This window comes from Sinocyclocheilus rhinocerous, unplaced genomic scaffold, assembly GCF_001515625.1.
Source record: "Sinocyclocheilus rhinocerous isolate Xijiao unplaced genomic scaffold, SAMN03320098_v1.1 scaffold1243, whole genome shotgun sequence".
NCBI lineage: Eukaryota > Metazoa > Chordata > Actinopteri > Cypriniformes > Cyprinidae > Sinocyclocheilus > Sinocyclocheilus rhinocerous.
In genome coordinates this window covers 2653631-2666152 of record NW_015626033.1, presented here as the reverse complement: position 1 = coordinate 2666152, position 12522 = coordinate 2653631, and the positions used below count along the sequence as shown (strand labels likewise).

General features: G+C 36.9%; 2 protein-coding genes across 2 annotated transcripts in view; both read right to left on the bottom strand.

Annotated features, from left to right (window-relative positions):
* The window catches only part of LOC107708093 (stromal membrane-associated protein 1-like), a 23982-nt gene extending 16309 nt beyond the window's left edge, over window positions 1-7673 (bottom strand). Inside the window, exon 1 of the mRNA XM_016512240.1 lies at window positions 7357-7673. Within this exon, the coding sequence (XP_016367726.1) occupies window positions 7357-7474 (118 nt within the window). The 5' untranslated portion in view covers window positions 7475-7673. The remainder of the gene's footprint in view (window positions 1-7356) is intronic.
* A 1076-nt stretch (window positions 7674-8749) lies between these two features.
* LOC107707755 (succinate dehydrogenase assembly factor 4, mitochondrial-like) lies at window positions 8750-9886 on the bottom strand. Its single transcript, XM_016511856.1, has 3 exons — window positions 9703-9886; window positions 9376-9507; window positions 8750-9171 (listed from the first exon to the last, which is right to left on the bottom strand). The coding sequence occupies exons 1-3, from the start codon at window positions 9779-9781 to the stop codon at window positions 9062-9064; spliced, it is 321 nt and encodes a 106-aa protein (XP_016367342.1). The 5' UTR covers window positions 9782-9886; the 3' UTR covers window positions 8750-9061.
* Window positions 9887-12522: the final 2636 nt, after the last annotated feature.

Genomic DNA, 12522 nt, shown 5'->3' with positions numbered 1-12522 from the left:
GGGGTGGAACGGTTCTCGGTAAAAAATCGAACTGTACAGTTCTCCACACACGTGGTTCTTAAATCTGACAACGCATCTGTAATACGGTTTGTTATAAATAACACGTAAAACAAACATGGTTCGGCTAATGTTTCTGTTGATGGATGCGCATTCTGGCTTCCCAGGACATCACAACAGCGATGGAAACAAAAACGTGGACAGACCATTCACTCTTGTTCAATGCGAATGCCGTATGCTGGAATATGAGCAGCAGTCATTTATTCCGTCATCGTGCTGAGAGCGCGTGTGCACAGGTGAGACCTGAACAGCACACGTTGATATCTGTGTTTAAACTAAACTCATTTAAGCTTTGCCAGTTTAAACATTTAAGAGCCAGAGGACGCGAGCTCGCGCGCGCAGTGAGAGGATTTATGCGTGCGCTCATCCAAGGCGCGCAAACCCGCGCCTCAGAACGCGCGCAGATATTAAGCTCTCTCTGAAGTATTGTGTTTGAATGGACAAATTCACACCAAAATTATGTCAAAATGCCAGTCTTGGTAAGTATGCTATAGCAGACATAGCCGGCTGAACGTACTGTATCAGTGCACTGGATCCGTGCATTCTCTTAAAGTGACAGCACTTTCTTAATATTAATCATACAGAAAAAACACGGAAATCACTCACTGCTTGATTAAATAGCTTTTGTAACTTTAATAAAGATTATTCTTTTATTTATACAGTAAAATATGCAATGCTATTTTACATTTGATTACTTTATTCAATTTCTGCACCTAAAAACTAATGTTAGAACTACCTAAATAACCTCAAAATCACGGTTTATTTTATTTGTATCTTTACTCTATTGTATTTATTTGTGCTGTTGCTTGTAGACAGAGATTATTCTTATTTTCTTTGACAAACATGCAAAAAAATAAGAAACCAGGAAGGGGGCCAACACTTTTTCACACCACTGTATATATACACACTTACAATAGAATATAAACTTACTATAGAAAACTTTTGTAACACGTCTTTACTGTCATGCTTATCGATTTAATGCTTCCTCGCTGAATAAAATTATTAATCTCTTACAAAACTGTTTCCAAACAGTAGCCTGTAAACAACCCATTAAAATACACTTTGGTATTAGGCATAAATTTTAAATTACTCAAATTACATGATATTAATTAAATAACTGTATATCAATTTTTACAGAAAATGTCAAAATTAAGTTAAAGGATATTACTCTGGCTGATGTCTACATTACAAATTTATTTAGAAATAAATATTGTTTGATTTATTGTCATATCAATAAATATAAGTCTATCACTGGCCAAACAGTCCACAGCAAGAGGCTGAATGATGTTTTTGGCCACCGTTCAAGATCTTCTAGCTGTTTTTGAAAACAAGAACACATGCAGTGTGAATGGCTCCTTACTCATTCTGTGCTACTGCTCTCAGTAAGTGTGCTTTGGCAAGCTGTGTTACCTGTAGTAGCGGCTGGGACTCAATCAAATGGGCAAAAACATGAAGATAGATCTTCAAGGCTGATTTGCACAGATGCTAGGAAAATCCCTCACTATGAAATTTATGTACGAGTCATTAGTTGCACTTTTTTACATAAATGAATCACATTAATAGGTCAGCCATAATATTTGTACTCTTCGGCTTATGCTCCCCGCTAATCATAACTTCAGGAGGATATAATGACCAAAACACACAAAGATGCTTGCTGACGCAGGCTTTCAGCAGTTCTTATCTCTGTGAGTGACAGTGTGAAAGAGAGCACACAGGAGGAAGTACCAGAGCACATTTCCTGTCTGTCCTTGTGGCGTGTGCAAAAGGAAGTAAAGGATGGGAAGCCTATCAAATAGACGCATCTCTCAACACTCTCCAGTTGCCAGACACAATGCAAAACCAATACAGCGCGCACACACACTTCTATCAGCACTTAAAGCAAGAAAGACAAAGACACACACACACATACATACACACACACACACACACACACACACACACACACTATAGTACTCTCTGCTGTCTTCTGTCTTGAGGCCTGATTGGATCATTCATTACTCATTACTAGAACTGCCCAGAGGCATTCCCAGAATCTGTGCCCACAGAGTTTTACAAAAAGCTCATGTGAACAGACTCACTGTCTGTATAAGTAGATATAATATGTATACATTGCTTTCCATTGGCTGATTTGACTATGGCAATCTGTGGGATTTTATGTATCTATCTAACCACAAAATCTGACCGATAATGAATGCTGGCCACCATTAACAGTACAGTTGATCTCTAATTGTGAGGTGGCTAAAATACGACTCCGATCTGGGCACCTACTAATCACACCACCCACTACATCAGCTTAACTACTGGTGTAAGACACAAAGATTGGAGTCTGCCTTTTACCCAGGATGCACAGCAGAGTGAGATTCAATGTAGAGTTGGTACATACAAATAACCATATATATATGACACAAGATAGTTATAGAAGTTCACAGAACTGACTCAGCAACAGCTGAGTAAAACTGTTTCAACTGAGCATGTGGCACTTTAAGCATTATCGTATCGCATATCGAATATCGCAGTATTTAATGAGTTATCGCATATCGCATTTTTCTTCAATATCGCACAGCCCTATTAAATACAATAAGTAAAAATACAAAATATTAAAAGAAATGATTATAAAATAAATGTTACTTTTGTAGAATTAAGTGCTGTCAAAGTTAATGCAGTTAACACTGCAGTATCTCACTTAAAAAAATAAAATAAAATAAAAATGAATGCAGGTTCTATATGACCCTATCAACCGTAGTGCCAGCCCGGGTTGCCAGGTCCGCGGTTTACCCCATTATTCCCCTTCCATCCAGTAATCACAAAGAGCTTTGTGCTTTGTTAGTCTCCACTCTTGAATTCTGCCCATCTTATCACAACATTCAAATGACAAATGCCTTTTTGACGCTTTTAAATGTGGCGTGACAGAACCCTGTGTATTATATTTTTTTAAAATAGCAGTTGTATATAATAGTTTGGGCTCTGTTGTTAATTGTACCCTTTAATGTACCAAATGACAAGGTTTCCTGTATAGTTTACAGCCCGGGTTGCCAGGTCCGCGGTTTACCCCATTATTCCCCTTCCATCCAGTAATCACAAAGAGCTTTGTGCTTTGTTAGTCTCCACTCTTGAATTCTGCCCATCTTATCACAACATTCAAATGACAAATGCCTTTTTGACGCTTTTAAATGTGGCGTGACAGAACCCTGTGTATTATATTTTTTAAAAATAGCAGTTGTATATAATAGTTTGGGCTCTGTTGTTAATTGTACCCTTTAATGTACCAAATGACACGGTTTCCTGTATAGTTTACAGCACTAGTCAATTACTATCAGTGGCGAAATTTAGTATCGTGCATCCCTAATATATATATTATTATTAGGGTTGCAAAGGGGAGGAAATTGCCAAACTTTTCTGAAAGTTTCCAAAAATTCCCATAAAGTCTCCAAGATTTTGGATTTTCCTTTTTACAACCCTAAACTATTATTATTATTAAACTATTATAAAACTATTATGAAGAATAAGAATGTAAATGTCATTCTAAATGTCATTCTACCAATTAAAAAAAAAAAACTCTATACCTTCTGACAATCTGAGCAGCCAATAAGGTGTATAATGTATGACCTCACTGACAACAGCCCTCGTCCCACAGCACTAAAGTAGGTGACCTGTCGAAAAATAGGGCCTGTTCTTATCGCCAGACAACAGGCATGTCACAGTCTGTGTGCCCTGAGCTCTAAAGCTGGAGCAAACCATTTCACTCAGTGTAAATAAGCAAACACAGGTTTGCAAAAAAAAACACAGAGACTGTGAGTGTGTGTATGACACTCAGGCTAACAAAACCTGCACACACAAAGCAAATACGACCTTAAACATAGGCTGGCCTGGTTTCGTTTTCCAGTGTTGTTCTGCATGTCGGTGACAGCGGGCATAGTGGCATCAGGCAGTAAGAGAGCAGCACGTCACACTGTGCTCAGCCATGTCTGACCGATCCCTACTATTCTGTCACATCTAATCACATCCATCGGCTAGAACCAGCAGCTTCTGCGGTGCCACACTTGCCCCATCTCTTCTACTATACTACTTGGCAGAGCAGAAGTTCATGGCAGTTTCTCAATGCTACAGCCAAGTCAAGTCAAAGTTTCACTGATGGCACAAACATATGGGAAAAAGCCACAGCAATCACTTGTTATTTCATCATTTACTCACTCTCACAAAATGAGATCCTTTGAAAAAGACCAAAAAAGTTGGAAGACCAAAAGTTAGGTTAGGAATGCTAAAGGCAGCAGAACAGATGTATGAGTCCTGTTTGAGTCAATAATATGGTTGTTGTTGTTTTTACGGTAGTGACAACCGCATTCTGTTATAACCAAACTCACACCACATTTTCTGGACTTACAATCATATTTTTGGCAAAGCCCTGCTGTGAGAACATAACCTGACTGGCCAACTAGTTTTCTGTCATAAAGTGCGAGAGGCACTCTGCCGTACACATATTATTGTGTTTAGCATGTCTTCGTGCAAGGTTTGGATAACTTACAGAGACGCAGAAATGAGCTGTGTGTCATCTGAAGATCCAGTCTCTGTCTTCCAATGGAGCTGCTCCAGACAGTTTTGTGATCTGAGCATGACTAAAACGCTCTGCTCAATACAGAGGTATGAAAGCTGTGGTTGGTTAATTAAGATTTAACGGATGAAACTTGAACTTTTGTCGTGTGAAGTGTGATAAGACTTTGCAATTTTGGATGGCGTTATCTTTAGACATGGGCTATGGTGACAGGTGATTGTCACAAACAGAATACAGGCTTGACTTCAGTTGCACATTCATAAAGACAGTGCTCAGGCCTCTACTGCCAGCTGCTGTGTGAACAGGACATTTCAAAACTCACATCTATAAGTAAATGTGAATGTAGCCAGCCAAATTCATTTTTGGGTGAACTATCCCTTTAAATTGGCCTCAGTTTCATGAAACAATCATGAAACAGCATTTGCAATCCACTTTTACACTCATAATGTGCCTTATTTCTGAATAAAACTGAATATTTAACAAGGCAAAAAATTACTTGAAAGATGATTTTACCCATTAGCCGGTAATCAGAGGTTTAAAAGAGGGCATTTTACAGAACCAATGTAAAAGCCAACAGCCTGCACAACCTAGGCGATGCCAGCAAGAGGAGCATGTTATTACATTTTGATGAAAAAATTTAGAGACAAAATTTTCCCCCTAAATTATGTGTGCTGATGATTTAGTGCACAATAACACCTAGAAATTATACTAAAGGGATAGTTCACCAAAAAATGAAACTTGTATGATGTATCATTCTTCTGTGAAAAATAGGCCCTAAAAGATGTTTTTTGAGAAATATCTCAGGGTGTGTCCCAATTTGTGTGCTTATGCACTATCCTATCCTACACACTATCTGCATTATGAGTAATGCGTTCACACTTAAAATTCCAAAAAGATAAATACCCAGATCATGTACTTAATATAAAATTCATACACCAGAGAGTACCTTGTGCATAGAGTACAGTGCGTCATTAGGAACATACAATGGAAGTCAAAGGTCACCAATACTCTTGATTACCAACATTCTTCAAAAAAATCTTTTGTAATGTTTCACAAAAGAAACAGGTTTGGAACAACATGAGGTAGAGTAAAGGATGACAGAATTTTCATTTTTGAGTGTAAAGAAAGTAAATTAGTTTTTTTTTATATTATTAATGTTGACTATAACATTCTCTAAAAGCAGTCATTCATAAGCTAATGAAGCTACAAAACTCCACCCATCAGCATTGGCATTATGTAAAAGAGAGAAAGACAGAGGCAGAAAGAGGCCAGGCAATATGAGCAGTGAGGTGTGGCTGCACTTAAGACACCGGAGAGCTCAGAGTGGAAGAAACTGGACGAAAGCTGAGAGGGGAGCTTGAGAAGGTACTGGCCTGCAACATCACCGCAGAGCTGAGGACTGCCGTAACATTCCCACATGCTCTCTATGGAGAAAATGGACTTTGATGGGAAGACAGAAGAGGGTTTATAACAGAATTTAAAGCAAACATCTGGGAAAAAAATATCTCAGCTTGTAACAGGCCACCTGTGAGCTTGCATCAGAATCTGTTAGTAAGATTATAGCTGGCAAATAGCAGTCACGACCACTAAAGCACTAAAATGGATATGCACCATGCCACCGAAAGGGAATGAGAATGCAGTTTGCTCTCAATGTTCAGATCAAATACAACTGCACACAACCACAACAAAGTGATAGTGTTGGATCTGCTTGTATTAAAGTTGCGATTAAATGGAAATAGCAAGCAGCACATCTTTTCTTCTGTATTGTGGCTTACATCCGAGTGCAATGGATTAACAAAAAAAAATGTAGGGCGGCACTTGGTTCTATGCATCAGTTGTTGATTCACTGGAAGATCGAGTTATGACGTTCTGATTAAATATCAAGAGGACAAAACATTTTCAAATAATGAAACATGCACAGATTAATTGTTCACAATAAGATCTATAACATGCATTTAGAAAATAAATGGTGAAATTTCCACTTCGTCTTTAAAATCTGACCATCATTTTAGTCCTTTACACATTAATTCTCATGTTATTTACAAAACATAGCCTTCCCTGTGAGCACCAAAACACATACATGTATAAGCATTTTAAGTGAACACCCCCCCAAACAAAACGGAGAGACCACCCACTTGAGCAGCTATTATGGTTACAGTCACCTGGTTACAAGCTGAAGAAAAGATATTGGTAGAAACTGCTTTCACTTGCTTAATGGTAGAGTATCACTTCTAGCTGCATAGTCCCTGTGGACACATAATAGGGTACTATATACACTGTTTCAGGATGAACCATTATAAAACAGGTGGATATGTGGAACAAAGGCATCACAGTGTTTATCTGTAGCATCATTAAAAAGCAGGTACACATATATAGGTTAATCTCTCCTGTATAACATCTTACACAATGAAATACTACGGTGACAGTATCAGACCTGCTGATCAGTTCAACTCCACACTGGTTTTCCATTCATGCATTAATAATGGTTTTGGTCAAGGACACATGGCTGAATAGTGATTCGCCGGATATCAAAGCACAGTGAGCTGTCAACCTAAACAGGGTCTGTGCATCGTTCATTTCAATCGTGATCAAATACGCTGTCTAAATAGGTTGTGACACCCATCTACGGCTTTCCTCCCGGTGACTCAGGACCGTGAACCATGAGAAACCTGAACCCTGCCGCGCACAGGTGATCAAAACATCAACCGCGAGTTTATAACAGTAGCTGAGGAGATTTTAGATCATCTCACCTTTGGCTTCGCAGTCGGCGCAGTATTTGTTATCATCCTCTCTCAGCATTTTGGACAGAATGGCCTGATGCTGCTCGTTCAGTTTCTGAGCCTTTTCCCTCTCCGATCGCGTCGTCATCTCGGCCCGATTTCTGTCTAAGTTTCTGGATAAAATCACCTGTCTTGCCCCCGATTTACTTTGTTCAATTGTATCGTTGTAAATGGAAGACCATCCCCTGTGAAATGAAGCTATGGTGGGCTCACTGCTACGGAGCGGCGACTGGGTTGAGACAGATCGGCGGAATATGGCCGATTGGAGGAACTGGCCGGAAACGGAAACGGAGACGAGGAAGATACGGTGAGCCGATTAAAATCGAATTAAGAATTAAGTGGGAACTGGGAGAACGTATAATCAAATTTAAGTGGTAGGCCTATATTATTTTTATATCGATTTAAAAGTCAGACCTATGCTTTGTGAAATGTAAATAGAAGAGGGCAATGTGACTTTTACGTCATTGCTGACGTATGTATGCGTTGGACAGCCGGTTTGACGCGTAATATGGAATTATGATGTTTAAATCATATCTTACATAGGCCTATTCTACTTAGAATGTTATCATTGGCCAAATGTTTAGGCTAAATCCTGCTGAATAGACTAGTTTAGACAAAAGCTATTTTAAAAACTGGGTGACAAATCAAATCTAAATTTGCTAAAGTATACTGTCTACATTTTAAAACGCGACAATAAACTTTTAAATAATTAAATAATGAAATTGTAAATTTTATTTTAAACAAAAATTTTAAATCATGCAAAGTTTTAGCCACTTAATTATTTTACATAAACAACCAAATCTAGGCAAAATGTATTAAATACAAAATACATTCTATGAGAAAAACTAAGAAATATTATGTCAGAATTATGATATTGTTCAGCAATGTATAACTTATTTATTGAATGTGCCTTCAGGATTTATAATACCCTGCAAGATATCAGCCAAAATACCATCATTTGTTTAGTTTTGTTCTCTTTGTAGAGTTATTATAGTAAAACCATGGTAAATGTTCATTTAAATGCTGATCAGGGGTGCGTTTCCCAAAAGCAACTGTGGTCAATTACCATCGTTGCCAACAGAATTCAATGGAACTAATGACCATAGTTAGCTAACGATGGTTTTGGGAAACACACCCCTGGCTGTCTCTCCCAGACTTGCTGATGTGCCCTAATAATGCATTTAACCTCTCCTTAAAAGCTGATATGGTCGTGCTTATCTGTAACAATCCATGTTCAAATACATAGGAAAACTTTTGCAGTAATAACTTTTTTTTTTCCACAAAATAAAACTGACTCATCATTTACATGATCACAAACACATGTCATTGTGACAAAACTATACAAAAAATAAAAATAAAAATATTGCGTTGAATATGTTTATTCTTTGAAGAGATCTTTCAGGCCTTGCAGACATTTGTGTTACACACTTACAAAGAGAATAAAAACATTAGATTGCCAATAGCGGATTCTTGTCCATTAAAGGCTGAACAGAACCGTTCAAGTAGTTCAAACTACTTTTACACAAACTATTCATTCTACATAGTAGGCCCATACAATCAGGAAACACTTACACATTTCTGGTCCAGAAATTCTCTTTTTCTATCTGTATGCAGAAGTATTAATTACATTCAAATGCTAAATAAATAAATTTGGATATTTTTAACAGGGCAAAAACTAAAAGTCAATACAACGTCCCTTCCTCTCCCAGTCACCATATTGTGTAGGTTCAGGACCACTGGGACCACCTTTCTCCTTAGTTTCTGGATTCACATCATCTGGAAATCCTGTTAAAGGAGAAATGAAATATAATTTCATATTAATTGTATAAACTTAAATACATTTAATTAGTCACTTATTTATTTATTATTTCTGAGCTATAGTTCATGTGTAGGCTATATCCTTTCGATAGATACCCTCTGCCCTTTTATGTAATTCATTGTACAAATAATAGCCTATAACTGTATAACAGAAATGACGTGTGTTCTTACGTTCTAAAACATCTTTAGATTTTGACTCGGTTTCGTCCATGTCAAATCGTCCTTGGGGCGTTTTCGCTTTCTTTAACGGTTCTTTATCTTTGGTCACACCACCAGATGCATATCCTGCTGTCCAATGACATGCTGTAGAGGAGAGCAGCGATACATTTTAACAAATCTGTCACAAATTGACATGTATTTCCTAAGACTCGAACACGATTCTGAGTAATCAATATAAAGGATGTTTAGGAAATATGCATATTACTATGACATTAATACAAATCAATGCATGTTGTGCAAGCATGTCAATGAACAGTTAAAACAATAGGTTGCACTCACCAGTATAAGTCGACTCTAAAAACAATCCTCTCTTTACAAAACCTCTAGCCGTAGTACAGCAAACACGTAAAAGAGACATTTTGCGTGGACCCTGTACTAATCTGTTGTGAACTTTTCCCTTGTCGCAGCAGAAATTTACACAACTGAAGAACGTTTTGACGATTGAAAATGACGATGCATGCGTCATCATTTAGGGACACAAAATACACTCGAGAGGGTCGCGGCGGCGCTAAAGAAGTGCAGAACCGAATGTTACTAAATTTACATGTAGCCTATCTGCTTTGCATGCAACTTTTCAAAGCGAAGAACAGATGAGAGAAACATTGTGAAAACCAGTTATAAAATACTACAGAATAATAGTTAGATTTCCTGTGAGACATAAGCGGTAAATGGCTAATTTTACAGAACTCAGAAAATTACAAAAATACTGTTTTTGATGGTACCATGCAAATGCTATATAAAAATGACAAGCTGAAAAAATATGATAGCCTATATTAGACATGACGGCACAAACAACTATATGGACAATTTATGAATTATCAGTTAGCCTAATTAAAGTACATTTATTTGATGGAATGTGACGTGATTTTTCTTAATTGCATTGAAATACAAAAAGAAAACAAAAACTCTTCATCGTGCAATGAATCTGCAATAGGCCTACTGTTTTGATAGACATACATTTTATTTAGGCTACGTGCGCTCGCAAAAAAGAAAAAAGAAATGAAAACTAATCACTATTCGAATGTCTTGTCTGTTTATTTGCATATTATTAATATATGCCCGACATTATAAAATGTGTCAAATACAATATGAAAATATAGGCTACGTGAGTCAAAATGCACCCTAATGTAAATAATAATAATAGGCTAATAATAATAATAATGATAATAATAACTTAATAGTAATAATGCAACAATTGGGAAATGCACAGAGTGCACTTTATTTCCAAAATATTTCACACTTTTATAGAGTTAGCGTAGCCTTATTATTGTCAGGGCCTCAGATGTATCTTCTGAAAATTGTAGGATATTCCTCATATTAATAGCATATAGCCTACTGTGGGAAATACTGCCAAACTAGTAGGTTAGGCCTAAATGTAGTTAGGACCTAGCCTATATGCAACTATCACGGAGTCACATTCTTTTAAAAATTATAATGTTTTTAAAACACTAGGCTATTAAGATATGTTTATATGTTATATTAAAGCCTTCATAAAATCAACCTTTTCGTCTGTCGTGTCATTTGGAGCTCATCACGTATAAGGAGATGGCTCTATTTACCCACGTTCGTGTACTTGCGTTAGTAGTTTCTGACCTAAATGACTTCTATCTCTTAGCATTCTGGAACATTTTAAACGACACTTATGTAACACATTATAGATTTCGGAAGAGATGATGAAACTTAAACCACCCTCCGATGCATTGCTGGATAGCCTACGCTTCTGGTTATTTTCAGGAACACCATCACATCTGCACATAGTTATCATAAACACACTTTTGCACTCTCCAATAGAAAAGAAAAAAAAAACATCCATTTATCATGCAACCAAAACTGTCATTCACTTGAGTAGAGATTCATCACAGATAAGCTATCTGGGATCTATCCATAATGACAAAACCTGCGATGTGTTGCTATTGCCTATTATTCAGCAAAAAGCGCTAAACAATTCGAACAGTTAGAATGACCCAGTCTTAGACATTACCACAGATATTTAATCTTTCATATCAAGCTATAATAAAATATATTTTATATAGGTCACGCCGACATCACCGAAGAAAGTGAAGGACAAATAAAAAATCTTGTAATTACATATATTTCAAGTAAACGAATAATAAACATATCAGTGCTACCAAGTTGATGCCTTTTGATGTTGGTTGTGTAAAATGAAAATTCTGACAAAAACTGTATAGACTGAGCATTGATATTTCGTCTTTGTCTCTTTAATTTCTAAGAATGGTTGGAATATTTGGGGGGGGGGGTCACTGCTTCTGAGGGTTGCCGACAACATTTAGCCTAAGTGTAATACAGAAAAGTTAAAATTTACAAATAATGTAAAAAGAACTACATATTTGCTAACGAAGAATCTTTTTGTAACGTCAACAACATATTTCTGCAACAAGTGCTGTAGCAATTTATATCACGCCTCTGAAAAAAATATTTTATTTCACAGGACTATTTTTGCTGCAAGTGTTCATTAACAAACGTGCAAATCCTCCAAGTAAACCTAAGATTGTGAGAAAAAAAAAACAGCCTAGGCCTATCGAAAAATCAATTGGTAACACTTTATTAAAAAAAACTTTATCATGACAATATGTAATGCTCATCAGCTTATTATTTGAATGCAGTTAAAACAGTAAATTAGTTAAAATAAAGCTTTGATTAGCAATAGCATGACACCCATTCGTCTAGGCTACGAACGTTCGTTCTTTACTTACAGGCGTTTAGCAAAAGTGCACATAACACAGGAACACGCTTTACGCGCTATATCCGGTGCCTCTTCATCAATTATAGCTTTTTACCCATAATCGCCTATTTAAAACTATTAAAATAGCCTAATTTTTAGTTTAAAATAGATATTTAAATTTAAAGGAATTTAAAATTAGAAATTTAAATTCCAAGTACCCATATAAGTAGATTAACTATAAATTTGTCAGTGTTTTAAGTAGCCTACAACACTTCTAGTGCCTTTACTCACTGAGGGAATCACGGCTGTAAACTGTCAGATGGTCTGTGAGTTTAATCACCGTCATTTTGGCAAGGAGGTCCTCAAGCATACGATTTCATTTTCACTTGTTTGCGGGTTTAAGAGGTGCAAGCTTC